General features: G+C 40.3%; 1 protein-coding gene across 1 annotated transcript in view; it reads right to left on the bottom strand.

Annotated features, from left to right (window-relative positions):
• Positions 1 to 18,789, bottom strand: part of osbpl10a (oxysterol binding protein-like 10a) — a 97,293-nt gene that overhangs the window by 53,550 nt on the left and 24,954 nt on the right. The window contains exons 3-4 of the mRNA XM_086280778.1: positions 7,009 to 7,088; positions 4,358 to 4,426 (exon numbers count right to left, since the gene is read on the bottom strand). Of these exons, the coding sequence (XP_086136904.1) occupies positions 4,358 to 4,426; positions 7,009 to 7,088 (149 nt within the window). The remainder of the gene's footprint in view (positions 1 to 4,357; positions 4,427 to 7,008; positions 7,089 to 18,789) is intronic.

The following is an 18,789-nucleotide window of genomic DNA, read 5'->3' as shown; positions in this document are numbered from 1 at the left end:
TAGTCTAACCCTGCGGTACAGAAGTCCTATCTTTACAACAACACTTGCGTGGGCAAACCTGGCCCTCTGCGAGGCATCAGGAGTAGACAGGAAAGTCAGCACCACAGGGAAAGACACTTATTACAAACAACTTGCTATTCAGCAATAAACTTGGTTAGAGTGTCTGAAAATAGCTCAATACTGAGACACTAAAATGGAAAAAAAGTACTGGGCCACAGACACATTACACCTGCAGCTGTTAGGCCACCAAAACCGAAGCCATGAAGCTCCCAGCACACAGATTTGGTGCTGATGGTAATACCAGAGTTTTTAGTTCTCTCTGTGGTTAAATACTTGCTCATACAGTTTTCTCTCCACCTTTTTAGGGTTTTTACCCAACAATAAAGCACTATGAGGTGAAGGCTGCTGTAATTTGGCCTTATATAAGTGAAACTGAATTAAAATGAAATTGCAGTCATTGAGCTAACAGAGAGTTGGTGCCCTTTACACACTGGAAAACAACGCTCTTTAACTGCTGTGGTTCTTAAATGCTTTCATTTGCAACAATATAACTTACTATACACCAGAGAGTATGTAGGAGTGAAGAAACTTCTGACTGACTTGTTAACAGATATGGCCCATTACTTTGACGAGGTGGGTGTCCACTATGAAAAACTTTCAAGTGTGAATTGATCAAAGTCTATTCAAAGGCTTAATCGAGCAGAAACAGCTGTATCAGTCTAACTCACAGGGCATATGTTGCCTTCTTGTGCCCTCAGGAGGGGTGTTTGCACCTTTCCAGCTTCACAACAAAAGAAATAATAAGGTCACTGGCCAATTTATCAGACTGCTAATCAGCTTGATAACTTCAAAGGCTTTTACAGAGAAACTCTGAAGCCATGTCACGTGAATTTAGACTATCACAACAGAATGCTGGAGCCGGCTACCTGCAGGACTCAGCTGTGGCTGGAAAGGGGAACCCTGTTTGCTGACTCCAACAGATGCGACCTCTGATATTTTGGCCGCACTGCAATAAACAAGGTCAACTTGTCCTGTGGGAAATGATGGGAAGATCCTCAGGCGAAGAGATATAAGTGTCTATTCATTCATTTAAGAGTTAGTGCTTTGTTGAACATGGGGCTTTCTTAGACTGGAAGCTGTATGTGATGCAAACAACGTGGCTGCACAGAGAAAGATGATGTATTTATTCTGCACTTTCACTAGATTATCAACAAAGCAGGTTAAAACAGGAAACACATTTTAACAGCAAAACCTCACTTTTAAATGATCTTTATGTATTATATATGGCACAAAATGAAATGGTTAAGCGCCCCGCCACAAAATTTTGTAAGTTCAAAGTTTAAATTTCCATTGAGATCTGTCCATAAATCTTTGAGTAATTCTGCAGGCCAAAAAAAAAACAAAAAAACCCACACACACAAAGGAAAAACAGCCTAGTTACATCACTTGGTTCAGTTCTACTGCCCCCTCATCACTCCCTTTTACAGCACACAAACAAAGTAGCACAACATTAGCATGCTTCATTTTTTTTAACCTTTAGACCTCATCATGTCTAACAATGCAGTCTCTCTTTACCGGCCTCATGCTCATAGGCGTGTTTGTGACTGGGATAGATATCCATTTATTGATAAAGATGTGTAAATGTGTTTATAGGAAATGAAGGACACGCTTTCTAGCAGTAAACTCTGTTGCGATCAGTCCAGTTGATGAATGGTGGTGATGACACACATAAGACTGATGATTATTAGTTACAGCGCAAGACTAAAGCATGATGGAAGGAAAACTGATTAAATATCACATTTTAAAATGTTATTAGCTTGGAATATAGAGCAATGTGAATGCACATGCCTCCGTAAATAATAACCATCAAGTTTTCTACAAAGCCATACCGAAATAGAAGGTTTAATCTTTTAACAGTGGCAAAAGGTTTACATGTCTCAGTGGTCGAATAGTGAGTTTCGGAGGATATCGGGGATGGCTCTGGGTGTAAATACAGTTTAATCAAACAAAACAGGAAACAAAATAATATTTTTATCATTAAAATAAGAAATACAGACAATAATAAAGGTTAGCTAGGGTTGAAGATTACATGTATTTTCCTGCTGAGCGAATGTACTTCACACTGAACTGCTTGTATGCGTTTATAATGCTGACATCGAGGGGCAGAGAGGTGATGGCTGTGACAGCCTCAGAATAAATTTACATGTAGTTAAAAGTAAATGCCTTTCTGCTGCATTTTCTCTTGGCTCCGGGCAGGCTGGGAGTGGCACTGGATATGTGGAGCAGTTGGACCGGAAGGAGGGCGGGGGCTGCCGGGTACTACTGGGTTTCTGACTTGGCTCTGTGGCTCCCTTCCCTTCTCTTCCCCACGTTGTGTTGGCCTGTGAGGTGCATTCCCTGGGGCCTCCCTGCAGACACGTTGCCTTGTCCCTGTGCCTGGCTCTTTAGGGTGTGGTGGGTGCCTCTCATTTCAAGGACTGGTAGGGGTGCAGGAGCTGTCAGCCTGGAGTGGACGCCTTGTGGGATTGGTCGTCATGCACTGTTGGAGCTGTGCGGCAGCCCCTGGGTTGGGGTAGCTGCTGTCCCACTTGGCCTTCGGATCGCTTTCTGCCTTTTGGCTTCTGCAGTATTGGTTGACTTATACCGTGTGTTCAGACTTTCCTGCATGGTTCTCTCACAGAACGCTGGTGTTCTCAGCTTGTTGGTCTTTGCTATTGGTTGTGGGGTTTCTGGACTTTTAAGTTCTTGTCACCTCATCAACACTTTTTGTTATATGTTTGAACTGTGAAGATTGGGGTGTTTTTGATGGGGATAGAGTTGTTCTCATAGCACAATTACCACACTGCTGGCTGCCTTCTATGCTTGTGTACGCACCTTAGTTCAATATTGGTTTCTGGCTCTCATCATGGTGCACTTTGCTGGCTTTTCAGGGGTTTTGGTATTATGGAGATTACAGGTATAGCTTTACAAATGCACACACACACACACACACACACACACACACAAAAGGAAAAGGGGGATGGGAGGTGGGAGGTGGGCCCTAACGATGTATCAGAATAATATTAATTGACGGATTGCTATTTTTGCTGACAAGTCAGTGTCTTACAGGCAAACTACAGGAAATGATGGCAATCTGCTAACAACCAAAGCAATCTCAAGGTGGTTTTCAGTGCTGCAGCATATATTTTTTGTTACTAATATCAACTAGAGACTATCAGCAACCTCCAGCAACCACTTCCCCACTGCTCCAAAATTACACAATTTTCCCCTACAGACTGATTTCAGGGGTTCTGTGTCCAGTCTCTGACTGAGGGCTAAAATGGACATGAAGCCACAGCTTAGGTTTCCAAAGTTGCAACTGAAGAAATCTAGAACAACCTTTCAGACAGACAAGATCAAGGCAGAAATATCTGCGCATAACGCACAGCACCACGTTGGGCAATAAAGTGGCATATCATCACAAACATGCCGTACAAACTGTCATTAATTCACACTGTTTTGTCGAGCCCAAAGGATATCTGCACTTACCTCCTACTGATTAGAAGCATGGCACACAAGCATATTCTTGCTCTACTTCAAAATAAAAGCCATTTTTGACTGCACCTTTAATGGATCAACATCTTTTTCCATAAAAACTCACAAGGAAACGAAATCATTCGCCTCTGTTTGTAATAAATCTTTCCCGACACACTTTTTGTGTCACAGAGGTGAGTTATCGGAGATGTGGCTGCGCCTCCACCGCCAGCTGCCTCATCAACGGAGTGGCTGCGATAACGATCTGTGAGGCAGACAGCGAGGCTCAGGGACGGATTAGACCACAGCACTGCGTACAGTAATAACAGCTGCTGCCGTGGAAATGCCCCGCAGTCACTGAACGGGAACAAAACTGCTACTCAGCTCCACAGGCCAGAAGGGAAAAGACTGATAGAGCGCATTGCCTTTCCATTTTTTCCTTACTTATCCAATTTTCTCCCATCTTTTGATTGCTTTTCTCATTATGGCCGAGCAGAGTAATTGGAACCCCCCCCCGCTCCAGCTGTGCAACGGTTTGATGTGTTGAAGAGCTACATGTTGAATAAGCAAGTTGGCAAACAGGCAACATAATGAGGCTGTAAACTATTTAATTGTTGAAAAAGACGCACAAAATCTGGATTTTGTAAGGAGCTATATGCAGCGGACTGATATCTACGCTCAAGGAACAACAGAAGTTTTCGCTCTCATGGTTTAACATTTGAAGGTGAACCTGTGTGTGTGTGTGTGTGTGTGTGTGTGTGTGTGTGTGTGTGTGTGTGTGTGTGTGTGTGTGTGTGTGTGTGTGTGTGTGTGTGTGTGCAATATTTGTCTGTCATTTACTCACCAGCAGCTCCTGGCCTCCTCCTGCTCTTTCCACACTCAAGTGTTCATCTGAGCCCTTTAGCTTCCTCACCTGAAACAAAAAGCATAAACTAAGTAAAAAAGAAGAAAACCTATTTGAAAAAAGCAGCTGCTTCCAAAGAGCGAAGAACAGTAGAAAAAAAATGTATAAAAATACAGATTTCATCTTAAAGTCATCTTTAAAGTTCTGCAGATTTAGTATGCAAACATAGTGAATACATACACAAGTATTTCTTTTCTATTCATGAAGCTAAAGTGAAAAAGATGCCAGGAAAATCACTACACTCAAAAATCTTTGCATTACAAGTAAAATATTATGGTGATTAAAATCTAAATCTAAAAGTTTGTTTCTCTTTTTATCCTGTAGGCTTTATCTATGTTCAAGAATATAAATTAGCCCAGAAGTCCACTTAGCAACCCCTTGGCAATGTGTATCACTGGTGGGTGTTCTTTCCTGTGGGTTGATATCATTCGCAAAGATAGTACCTCAGAATACTTTGGTATCTAGCAGATTACTGCATTTGACCTTAGCTTTCATGGAAGATCCCAAATTGTTTGGAAAACAAAGAGTAAAACTTGGAAAAAGTCCAAAACAAACCAGAAATCAGAAACCTCACCCTCAGAGCAAAAGTTGTTACCTTACTGCTGCAATTTTACGAGGCACAAAAGAGATAACTCAAAAGATAAACGCTGTGAACTCTACATATTCCAGCGTTGCAGTACCAGATAGCGATAGCCTCAAACAAGCTTCTCCAAACTAACAGTTTGTACAGATGTTCATATAATGAAGTGGCTAATAGCATCAGCTCTAAACTTTACTCAAAAAACAAACGATGAAGTACATTCTGAGTAACTGCAATCTGACGCAAAAACCTAACTTTAATACCAAAAGTTTGCAGAAATAACACAGTTTGGATTTTTTCTCTTGTTCATGCACTGCTGATTTTCACACTGTCACCACCGGCTGTGGAGCTCCACAAGGAGCTCTATAACAAGCCTCATTCTCCACTGGATCAGACGAATGGGGATACACCCCACAGAGATACAGGCAGCACACACACACCGACACACATAGAACTAATCCCTTGACGACCACACTAAACCCCCAAAGAAGCAATGGCCCAAACATTATTCCATGAAATCCATATTTGGAAAAAAAATACAGTTTTTGATGAAGGTAGTTATAATGCACCCAACTCAGTAATCCATCTGGAGTGAGCATACAGAGATAAGAAGAGGACAGTGACGCCAGGGACTCTTAGCTGCACATGCATCCTTTATTAAAGCAGCAGGAGCGCTCTACTACACGATATTTCCCTAAATCACTAAATCAAAGGAAGGACTAAAAATATTGTCAGATTAATCAGCAGGCAAAGCTTCACAAGACAGATGAGATGAGTTGGGCAAAGGGTGTCAGCCTCACTTTTGTTGCCGTTTTCATTTTATTTCTTGCGTACATTAACACATTTCTGTATGTCTCGTTCACTTTCTTTTTCATATTATTTGTTTCCTTTTAGAATGAGTCGCTCACAAAGTCAGAGGCACATAGTTCATCTGGAAACGTAACAGTACTTGTTGTCGGCAGAGATGTGGCATTTATCTGGATGCCATTTAATAAAGTCTTCCGACTGCAGATATGCTCACTGTGATGAGCATTCATAGGGCGAGTGCAGAGAAGAATCGGAAAATGTAACAAACCTCTGTAAATCACCCGAAAGAAGATGCCACGCGCAGTGTGTCGAGGTTAAAACTATTCAGCACTATTACTTTCATGTCATCCATTTCAGTTTGTTTCATCACCATCCAAGATCATTGTCAAATAAGTACAAGAGCCAATGTACTACACTCACTTTGAAATTCAGGATGCAGCCGGAGTTCATTGTTGTTTATCCTGCTATAACACAAACGCTTTGGGAAGCTATAACCCAATAACTCTTTGAAGTCACTTGTTTTTTGTTTTTAAAGAAGCGGAAAAAATGATATTTTAGTGCACTATGACTACGAATCAATGACAGGAAGAAATAATAAAAACAGTAGTAGCTCATCTGGCTCACAATCCATAGCAAGTCACAGGTTATTGTAGCGCGCGAAGTGCTGAAAGAAAGATTTTGTTGTCAATTAAAATCAACTGAGAAGTTAAGGAAGCTCGCAAACAGCCAAATCTGGGACAAATTAATCCAGTTCACGACTAAATAAGATCAGGAGTATTATGATCTAGACTGTATCTTGTGATGGGTCGTTAATTAAGAGACCAATTGAAACTTAAAATGACAGGAAGAAATCTGTCACTTTTCCATTTACTCAAAGCCAGCCGCTTAAAAGCAGAATAAAAAGAAAGAGGGCAGGAATTCCTTTAGGTACGCTGCACAGAGTTTTCCACCTGAGGAAAATCCTACTCCTGTCAAAAACAAATAAACAAAAACAACAAAAAAAACTTTGTACTGAACCCAGTATGAGTTTGCAACAGTATTCTATTTCAGGCCTTTATAAACAGACACACAACAGAACATTAATCTCGAGGGAAATGTCAAGGTTCTCTGCTGACTTATCTTCCTCAGCAACAGACACCAAGAGCTTAGACCAGGGTCATGTTTATAACATGTTTCTGTGTCTGTGTGTGTGTGTGTGTTTTACCTTGGCACTGCTGTCAGAGTGACGTCTGGCACATGCTTGGAGCTGGCTGATCCAAAACTGCTGCTCCTTGGCATCAGAGGCTACAGAAAAACACACACAGAACAAAAACTAATTAAAAAAAATTAAAACCCATATGCTCCTGACTCGACTAACAAACTAGTGCATGAGTTCAGGTGCCGATCAATACACAGCTATAAGAAAGCCTTCAAGTGTCCACATCTACCAATGGTTAACAAGCACTTATTATCGGCATGAAGTGAGACAGAGTCACGGCTGCAGACAGGGGACTTTATTAAGGGTTCAAGACACTGAAATGCAGCCCAACTGCATTTCAGTGTTTTTGCTAAACTGTCTTAGTGTAAACACAACACTCGTCCATCTGCCTTTTTTATGCTTGAATAATTCATAGATCAGTGTTAAGTGGCTTAAGGATACATTGCAGTGAAAATGCCCAGGTGCAAGCACTGGAACCTAATCAGCCTTTGCCTTAATAAATAACCATTTCAAAACTGAAATTTATTGACTAATGAGTTAATGATTAGTAAATCATCCCAGATTTATATGTTATCTATTTACTCACATGTAAATGGTTTTAGTTCCTTCACAGGATGAGACCATTAGATCAAATCCAAGTGAAACTACACAGTGACTAAGGGTTTAGCATCAAACAAGGCAAAGATGTTCCCACACATGTTTTACAGTGCTTCAAACAGACAACGTAAACAAGTTGGTTTTACCTTTTTTAAACAACCAGCAGCCTTCTTTACTTTATGTTAAATCAAAATTCTTAAGCAAGTTTAACCAAAGACTTAATTAACCCCAAAAGGCAGAAATGAGTCGGTATGCCGCAAAAAACAAAGAGCAGAGAATAAAACAGCCAACACACAGTTAGCTTAGCTTATCCTCATTCTGCCAAAGATAATAAATAAATAAATAAATAAATAAATAAATAAAAAATCAACCTACTAGCGCCTCAAAAGCTAGCTAATTAACATGTTTCATAGGTTTCATTCTCCAGCTGTGGCACTAAACTGCTACTAAAAAGTAGCCACGCACAAATCCCCACATGACCCCGTTACACTTTTCGATTTGTATGGATCAAACATGTTAAACAGTGGTGCAGCATAGCAATGCAGAATTATGCTCTTTGCTTTCCAGGCTTTTTGCTAAGCTAAGCCTAATGGGTGTAGCTACAACAGAGTTCAGGGTACACAAGTGTAAAATAAATAAGGATCTAGATTACGGTTTGAGATGGAGTGAACCGGCTACTGCTTTAAGCTACAAACTTCGCCAAAGGGCGATGAGGGCTGCAAATGAGGCATCAGTGAGGTCAACCTGCAGGATGCCAGCAATCTCATTTGCTTTTGAATGATCACTGAACTTGCTGACTGTGTTCCTGAATATTTGATCATGTTACTTTCTGAATGATGTCCTGAGGGCTGCTATCACATTTGAACCTCTTCATTTTCATGTCCACGCCAAATTGAACACTCAGTATTCAAGAAACACCAGCAACTCATTCGGCCACATGCAAGCTGAGCGGCCACATGCAAGCTGAGCGGCCACTTTGCGAATAGCAAAGTGGCCGCTCAGCTTGCATGTGGTTTTTCCCCTCAGCACAGAAACAATCCAGGCCGCTATCCAAACACAAACCGCCAGATTTGCTGACTAATGCAGTGAGTTGCAGCCTCAGGCTGAAGAAGACGCTGACTGTCTGCTTGCTTTGACCTCTTCCAGGGCAGAACGGAAATCCACCTGATCTCATTTCACTGACTAATTATTAGAGAAAAAAATAACTGTGATGGCACTGATAAAAGTAAGACAGCAGGTCAACTCGAGCTGGAGTACAAACAGTAGAAAAAAGCTTTGATGCACGCAGGCCAGATGTCATTCTGCACTTCTTTTATTTCAATATAGCAAACAATAGAAAGGAACCAAAAAAACCATTTTACATTATGAAGTAAAATGCCTTTAAATTCATTAAAATACACCTGAAACAGGTATGACCTGATGATAAACTAAAAAAAATGTTAGGCATATCATTAAAAACGTCTGTAACTACATGTGACCGACTATGCCATAAAATAAAGACGCTCATTCAACATTTGGGCCAATAAAACCTCATATGACTGTGACATATCACATAAATCACATAAATCTGTTGTCCATCACTCACTTTGATCCCTTTCCTCAGGACGCACCTGATACACATTCCAGCCGTTAGCCTACCTAGCTAGTGACAACAGATGCATTTTTACTACTTTACTTTACTACAAGTGGGGCTAAGCCCAAATCAACTAAACTAATCAAAGTCATCTCAACTTTGGTTTAACTGAGAACAGCAACAGAAAACAAAAATGTGTCACCTGTCACCTGAAGTCATGAATCCAGCTAAGCTAAAGCTGCTTTTCATCACAAAGCACCTGGAGCTTAAAGACCTTGAACCGTGAAACGTTGAAGAATACAAGCTCAGGAAAGCAACTTTAGAAAAAGCACATATTTCTTTTTTGGCAGCTGAACAAATTGGAAAAAGTAAGCAGCCACACTCAGCTGGACAAGAACATATTCATCCAGTGGCGGTTGATAATGTGTGAATTTGTGCCTGTGACAGAACCAGCTAGTAAACAAAGTTGCACTGCTTGTGAGGATGAGGACTGCGCTAACATTCACTCACAGCTGCTAGATAGACTGTGCTCATATTAGCAATTTCTCTGTTCCACTTTACAAAACAGATACTTCTCTCAACTCTTTTGGTGCAGTCAAGGGGACAATTTGTAGAGCTTTCTGTTCTACAATCTTCTGTTGTTTAACTTTGGTGAGTCTGTGTAATTAAACCCTCACCTTCCTGTTCTCAGCTGATAAGAAAGGCACCTTTTTTGGGTCAGAGATGGTTGTGTGTGAAAATCACAGAATTTTCCTAAACGCTCAGTCCAGGCTGTCTGGCACCAACAACCAGGCCACATTCAGGGTCATCATGACCATGTCTGCATGCATAAATGTACCGAGTTGCTGGCTTGTGATTGGCTGCTTATAGATATATGATATATGCAACTAAGCAACTAAAGTGGCTGGCAAGTGTGTATGCTCACATGGCAGAAAAATAAGGAAAGGCATAAAAGGCTAATAAAAAAGAAACCCCAATAACTCCTTAGATTTTATGCTTATGTGTTTAAGAGCCATTTCATTCTGCTTTTTGTTCTAATTATGCAGGTCACACAATAAAAATAATGCTGTAAAGTCTGTCCAGATGCCAACTTTACCAAACGGTCCATCTGAGGCTCACAGCAGCACTTGGGAGCATCTTTGCGGAACAGAAAAACAGGAGTGGGACACCTAAAGTCTTTACAAAATCCTCGCATGAATGAGCACAATAGGCCCACAAGACTTATTTATAGATCACAGCGTAAACACTGCTTCAAGTTTACCAGAAAGATGGGCTTCATTCAGATTTAAACTACTACACTGAACTCTGAATGTTTTGAGTTCAATGAGCCAGAACAGCGAGAAAAAAAAACACACAGAGAAAGTTCAAACTGAACATCCCTCACAACTTCAAATATTCTGCTGCGTTTAGTGACTGACTAAGACATAACTGTCAGAAGAAAAGATAAAATGCACATAAGCACAAAGTAAACTGAGGCATAACTAAAGTTTTTATTACTTATAAATCTCAGCTGAACCTGAACCAGAACAGCACTCCCACTCTGCACACGCTGAATTAAACATGTGTCTGAAGCAGCAGGTGCCATCCTCGAAAGGTATGTATATTTATTCCGGACTGTTCAGTGCACGGCACTTGGTTCAGTGTAAGGTTTCCTTATTTCATGCCAGCCACCGAGCCAAAAAGTTTCTGTCAGAAGTCTATTCGTGTTGGCACATCTGCAGCATGAGAATAAAATTTCAAGATCACAAGCTCCAACCAAAATGCTCTGGAAGAGCAGCAGTCGCATCAAAAATAAGCTATAGCATGCCAACAGGATTAGCGCTGACATCTGAACGAACGCTGTGCCAGTTTTATTAAACACGTACAATGTGTGAAGTCATGCTACGTGTTCTTTTTCACTTTTAATCAAACTTGCTCCTCAGTCAGAAAATGAGGCTTCCCATCTCAACCCAGGCTCCCAGGAGGTGCCAACTAACTATTTCAAAGGCAATGGATGTGTCCTCAGTGCTGGCAAGAAGAAAATGCAGCAGTGGTTTGGGCAACTGTTAACCTATTCCTGGCGTTCTGGATTTACTGGTTAATCTCATCATAGTAATACAAAAAAAAAAAAATCATTACCTTCACCAAGAAGGCTTGTTTTTGGAGGTGTTTGCATCCATGCCATTGTGTCTGCAAACACAATAGCTCGAAAAGAGTTCATTCTGATACAACAGTGTAGGTGTAGTTTAGGTGTAGGTGTGGAGTGGGATCATGTTAATGCTAATATATCGACATTTGCCAGACATCCACCAAGGTGTTCAAGGTCAACTGAATAATTTAATGATCACAAATTGACAAAAAGGCTCATAACTTAGAAACTGATTCTTACAAGTGTGTTGTGTGTTGTCAACAGATAGAAAGTACTGTGTAAGGATTTCAAATATCATGTGATATTTGACCTCTGAGCTGATCTGATCTGAAGGTAAAAGTGAATCCTTTTTAAAACTATGCTTCTTACTGCAGTTGTTTGTATTGAAAACATTCATTTATATGGGGAATGACATACGGGAATTCTAAATATCTGATTATTAACTCTGACCTCTTCTTCAAGGTCATATAAGGTAAAACCATAAGAACTGTAAGAAATTATACTTGTATATGGGAATTTCATATATCACATTCTTGTTTGCATCAACATATCATGTCATCTCACTTTTACATTTGACATCGACGTTTTTGCCAGTTTGACCGAAAAAGCATTGTCAAGAGAAAGAGAAATATATTGGAGAATAATGTTATGGAGTTTAATCCTCACAAACACCTGTTATCTATCATCCACTTCTACATAATGTACCAAGTACAATGCTATTCCCTTCACAGTGAATACTTCCCAAGAGTGAGTAAGCTTGGTGGAGGTTTGCGCTCTTGGAGTGCTTCTTGTATTAAAATATGTGACGCTGCATGTAAAACCAGAAAAAAAAGTCAAATGTATTTTCTTTAACTTTTTGTAACGTTTCTAAATTTCAAGATTAATGTGCAATAAAGGCCACATTTATCTGTTTTTGTTTAATTTCTATGTATTTTTAACTTAAAAATGTCAAACTATTTGAATTATTGTTGTTTTGCAGTGATACAAATGGATAAATACTCACTTGTAGCACATTTGTAAATTATTAAGTTTTAGGTACAAAACTGCACTGAGGTTACAAGAATCTGTTTATTGATCACAATCCACACAGCGTTATCTCCACAGGCCAAAGAAGTTAAGGTCACCAGCAAAACTAAGTGGGAAAAGTTTGCTGGAGGAGACGAGAGATTCAGCAGGTTCCTTGCACTGAATAAATGGCTTATATCAGCATGTACTGACCACTCAGTGCATTTTATCAACAATTTTAATATTTTTTGGGAACGCAGGCATCTGTTTAAAGCAAATGGATTTAATTTTAACAAGTCAGGGGTGAAACCGTTCACCTCCAACTTGTTTTATTCCATACGTCATCCATCTGTGCTTGGTGCTAAGGCTCATATAAACGAGGAGTTATCTCATAAAGAGGAACAAACAGTACTCCAAGAACAGACAAAGCCCAGCAGAAACCTTGAGGAGGAGCCTCATCTGCCCCCACGCCGGAAAAGCTTCAGAAAGGAGAGACATCAGAGGCAAGAAGAGGGGTCCCTATTTGCCTCCAACTCTCTCAACAACACCAACGACCAGGACCAGGGACCACGACCTTCCCCTGTCCCCCAAACCCCTGACAGGCCATCTCCCTCCTCCACCTCCCTTTCTCCCTCCTCGCCACACCTGAAATTCACTGAGGAGATGATGGAGTGGGTCAATGCTGGGCTCAGATCTACCCCCCGGTCCAATCCGTTTTTGCCCCCCATAAACCCCCCACCAGAGCAACCAAAGGTTCGCCATTGAGCCCCGCCCTCAACAGAGCAATTGAAGTTACATTGACCGCTCCCAAACACGAGGGGGCAAATAATACCTCTAAAACACTTAAGTTGGCTTTATTAAACGTTAGATCTTTAGCTGGGAAAACATTTTTAATTAATGATTTAATCACTGAGCACAGCCTTGATTTTATGTTTTTAACAGAAACTTGGTTGGACCAAAGTAACAGTGGAGCTGTTCTCATCGAGACGACCCCTCCTAACTACAGTTTTATCAGTGAGGCCAGGGTGAGGGGGGGGGGGGGGGGGGGTCGCTGTCTTATTTAATGAATCATTTCAATGTAAGCAGCTATCTCCTGGAAGTTTTCAGTCTTTTGAATATGTGGCTTTACAGCTGAAGGCCCCATCCAAAGTTGTGTTTCTTAATGTTTACAGGCCTCCCAAATACTGCACAGACTTTTTAAATGACCTCAGTGAACTGCTGTCTGTGATCTGTGTTGATTTAGACTGTAATTATTGCTGGGGATTTTAACATCCATGTGGACAACCCTCAGGACAAAGGGACTAAAGACCTGAGTAACACTCTGGGCAACTTTGGGCTGACTCAGCATGTAACAGAGGCCACACATAATAGAGGACACACTCTTGACCTACTGATCTCCAAAGGCCTGAGCATTTCAAAGGTTACTGTGTCTGATGTGGGCCTGTCTGATCATTACTGTGTTTTCTTTGAAAGTAAAATTTCAGCCCACACAAATATATCAACAGCAGTGATCACAAAACGGTGTATAACTGAATACAGTAGTGAGATATTTAACCAGGTCTTCCCCTTAACACCTGGCCTGTCCAGAGATTCAGTCAATGAGCTCGTCAATAGCTTCAATGCTAAAATGTTAAATGTTATGGACACTATTGCTCCCATTAAGGTGAAGGTTATCTCTGGAAGGAAAAAGTCTCCATGGAGAAACTCCACCCTGGTGAAAAATGAAAAAAAAGAGTGTAGGAAAGATGAGCGCAGATGGAGAAAAACAAACCTCCAGGTTCATTATGACATCTATAAAGAGAAACTTCACAATTATAATTTACAACTGAGGAGTGCAAGGAGGTCCTACTTCTCTGACATCATCACCAAAAACAGTCATAATGCTCGGGTCTTATTTTCTACAGTTGACAGGCTAACAAACCCTCCTGTGTCAGTGGCAGCTGAACTTCATTTGACCATGGCCTGCAATGACTTTGCCAAATTCTTCACAGACAAAATCCAAAAGATTAGACCAGCAATTGGTACATCAACAACATATTCAGGATATATACAGAGTCCACTGAAAAACTGTTTAAACACCATCAAACAGTTTCACCCTATTAACAGCAAAGATCTGGAGGACATCTTAGGTCAACTGAACTCCTCCTCTTGCTGTTTAGATGTCCTGCCAACAAGTTTTTTCAAAAAGGTCTCAAAGACTTTGGAGTCAGACCTGTTACAGATCGTCCACTTTTCTTTAATGTCAGGTGTGTTTCCAGAACCACTAAAAACTGCTGTAATCAAACCTATACTGAAAAAGGACAATCTTGACAAGACACAAGTGAACAACTACAGGCCGATCTCAAATCTCCCATTTTTAAGTGAGATTATTGAAAAAGCAGTTTCTCTACAGCTCAATTACTTCTTAAAACAGACTAACTGCTATGATGCCTTCCAGTCAGGTTTTAGACAGAACCACAGCACTGAAACCGCTCTGACCAAAGTGTTCAATGACATAGGTCTGAATACAGACAGTGGAAAAATGTCAGTCTTAGTTTTGCTGGATCTCAGTGCAGCATTTGATACAGTTGACCACAACATATTACTCAAACGACTGGAGAACTGGGAAGGTCTTTAAGGAACTGTACTAAACTGGTTCAAAAAATACTTAGAAAACAGGAAATACTTTGTATCAATAGGTAACTTCACATCTGAGCAGACAAGTATCACATGTGGAGTTCCCCAAGGTTCCATCTTGGGACCCCTTCTGTTTAACATTTACATGCTCCCACTGGCACAGATTATAAAGAACAACAAAATAAACTATCACAGCTATGCAGATGACACACAAATATATATCACAATGTCACCAGGAGACCGAGGCCCTGTACAGGCTCTTGGTAAATGCATTGAGGAAATTAATGACTCGTTGTGCCACAATTTTCTCCAGCTAAACACAAATAAAACTGAAGTAGTAGTCTTTGGTGCCAAAGAAAAACGATTACAGGTCACCAGAGAACTTCAATCTATACACCTAAAAACCACAAACCAGACGAGAAATTTGGGTGTAGTGATGGATGCAGACCTAAACTTAGAAAAACACATTAAGACAATAACAAAGTCAGCTTACTATCACCTCAAGAATATTTCAAGGATAAAAGATCTGATGTCTCAACAGGACCTGGAAAAACTAGTCCATGCATTCATCTTTAGTAGGCTTGACTACTGTAACAGCATCTTTACAGGTCTACCTAAAAACATCAGTCAGACAACTACAGCTCATTCAGAACTCTGCTGCTCGAGTCCTCACTAAGACCAAAAAAGTGGACCACATCAGCCCAGCTCTGAGGTCTTTACACGGGCTGCCTGTCCGTCAGAGGATAGACTTTAAAGTTCTGATGCTTCCCAGTATGAACCTTCCAGATCCCTCAGGTCATCTGGATCTGGTTTTTTATCAGTTCCCAGAGTCAGAACCAGACACGGAAAAGCTGCATTCAGCTTTTATTCTTCTTATATCTGGAACAAACTCCCAGAAAGCCTCAGATCAGCTGAAACACTCAGTTTATTTAAACCCAGGTTGAAGACTCACCTGTTCTCAGCTGCATTTGAATAAAGCACCAAATCCACACTTTTAAGCTTAAATTTCAAAACTTATATTTTAACTACTGATTTTATCTACTGTTCTGATTTTATCTACTGTTTTTTTAAATCAATTTTAAATCATGCTTTTTATTGTTTTTGTTTTTTAATGTCTCTGTAAAGCACTTTGAATCACCTTGTTGTTGAATTGTGCTATATAAATAAACTTGCCTTGCCTGGCTGACTGGCAAGGATGCACCCCCCAGCTGTGGGTAGCTCTGTGAACGGGGTTTTCAGAGTCAAAATCAGAATATTTCTTAACTTCTCTATAACTTCCAGGAGTGTAAGTGTTTTGTTACAGATGCTCACTTAAATATAAATATGAAAGATACCAAACAAAAACTCAAAAGTAAAAAAAAAAAAGAAGAAGAAATAAGTAAAACTAAGGCACTCAAAGTGAAACGCTAAATTAAAATGAAATATTCCAAAGCTTAAAGCAACACTAGGTACGGTCTAGACAAGATATCACAAGTGAAAATAGTCCAGGTGTCATAATGCCGCAGGTGGGATTTCCTGTTGCATACATCATGGCTGAGCGAGTCTTGCGCTCCTGTGGCTGTACAACACAAAGAGTGTGGAGGATTGTCTAATACGGAGCACAACTTGAACAACATCTTCCTTTCTGAAACCTCCGTCAGAGAGTTTTCCCCTCACAGTCGAGAGGTTCGCTGAACGAGGACTTACAGGACATCATTTATTTGCAGCTTATGAAACTTCAGAAACTGTTCAGAAATAGTTTTGAGGGATGTTTACAGACACTGAAGTTAAAAGCAAACAAGGATTGCAAATACTAGAAAGTCCCGTTGTTCCTGATGACGTCATTGCTGATGGCGGCCGCATTTATGAAGACAGGATTCTCTGTCTGCATTTTTTTTTTTTATACTTAAAACGAAACAGATCAAAGTCTTTTCTTATTAACAGTTTGCAGCACTGGAATGCTTTTGTCTGTTACAGAAGTAATTAAGGATATTCAGGCACTCTTGAACCTTTTCTTTCTTTTTAAAATTCTCATTTCTCTGCTGTACCAAAAACTTCAGGAACTGTGATAGGAACATTATTCAAGTCAAACAGTGCATTTTGTGAGCACCATTAATCCACTACTCATTTACTGGAGATTGGAAAAAAGAGAGTCCTCAGTACTCTCTTAAAAAAGGATTTATGCCAAACATCAGTGAAACTGTGTGATTTTCTGCAGGGGAAAAGCATCCCCTGATAGTTTTTGGGAACACTGGAAAATGTTGCGTTTAACAGAAGTGGGCTGGTTGTATTGGAGTGAAAGTTAGCAGGGTTCAAACTCCTCACACAGCTTTTTTGTTTGCTTGTTAAATGTGTAAGTGAATGCAGCACCACTGAGAATTTCTGAGAATAGTGTAATTTTCATCACTTTGTACAAACACATTCATCTGAAGCAAACTGGACCCTAAATCAACTCCCCTTTGTTTCCAGAGTATTTTTCACAAATATAATCATCAGAAGATGTTTAAGTGGGAAAATGAGTGCAGCACTCTCCTTGTTAGGGAGAATAAAACAAGGCGGCCACATTTTATCATCGGATTAATGCGGTATTACATCATCACCCAAAACAACCAAAAAAAAAAATCTTCTGAGATTTCTTTTTTAAAGTTAAGTTGAGATGTTATTATTGAGGTTCGGGTTATTTTAGTGCAGGAAGAATTCAATTTGCACTTGTCAATCACTTTCACTGCCAACATCTGCCAGCTACAGAAGGTCTCTTTAAGTGAAGAGGCAACTCTGAAAATGAGACATTCACACAAACGCCGCATTCGATGTGTGTTCTCCCACTGGGAGTGGCTGCTCGCCCCTGCAGGGAGCACACAGTATTCAGTCAAAAACACCTGTAACAAGCTGTCTTTCTGCAAAAAATATCCGGTAACAAGCTTCCCACTTTCTTCTTCTTGTCATCATCCACAGAAATCACTCACTCTGACTAAAGGGACGACTTACCCGCAGATGAGCAAGCGCCTAAATCTGATGTTTATCTGTGATGTGCACAAGCACAGCTGTGATTTTAGGTAATTAGTCATCTGTATTGAGCACCAGCCTTGCACCTGTGCATATGCTGACACAAGTGATATACGTACAGTGCTGTGCAAAAATCTTGAGTCACTCGTCTTTTCTTTTTATTAACATAAAGAAATAGGTGCAGAGATTTATTGAAGCATATTCAAAAACACATGTAAAAACAGCATAAAAAAACAAAAACAAAGTTTGTACGATTCTAACGAGCTGGGAAGTCAATATTTGTTATGACTATCTTTATTCTTCAACACAGCCTGAACTCTCTTTGGCATTTTTCCTTGTAATTTTTTTAAGTAGTCTCCAGGAACAGTTCTCTGGGCCTCTTGAAGGACATTCAAAGCTCTTTTTTGGATGTTTGCTGCCTTTTGTTCTGTTGTCTGTCAAGATGATCCCACACTGCTTCAATAGTGTTGTGGTCCAGGCTCTGTCTGTTTTTCTATCCAGGTAGGCTTTTACTGCATTTGCAATAAAAGTGGGATCGTTGACATGCTGAAAAATTAGGCTGCTGACAATCAGATCCTTTTCTGATGGTACTGCATTGTGGATTAATATCTGACAGAATTATGAATGCCAGAGTGCCACTGGCTGAAATACAGCCTTAAACCATAAAGCAGATATTTTACAGATGGTTGTAGACAGTGTTCATCACTTCATCACACTTATTGCCACCGATTTTTCATTCATTTCTTGTGTAACCTGACATGCCTCAGCCTTTTCTCCCTGTTTCACTTCCTTAACAATGGCTTCTTGACAGGTACCTTTCCACTGAGACAATTTCTCACTTTAAAAGAATACAAGAAAATTCTGGCTTGTTGGAGGTAACATG

This window comes from Aulonocara sp. 'chitande type north' Nkhata Bay, linkage group LG22, assembly GCF_057382095.1.
Source record: "Aulonocara sp. 'chitande type north' Nkhata Bay isolate Kocher_YH1m ecotype deep benthic linkage group LG22, A_spYH_male_GT1.1, whole genome shotgun sequence".
Lineage (NCBI taxonomy): Eukaryota > Metazoa > Chordata > Actinopteri > Cichliformes > Cichlidae > Aulonocara > Aulonocara sp. 'chitande type north' Nkhata Bay.
The sequence above is the reverse complement of the archived record's forward strand: the minus strand, read 5'-3'. Positions and strand labels throughout refer to the sequence as shown.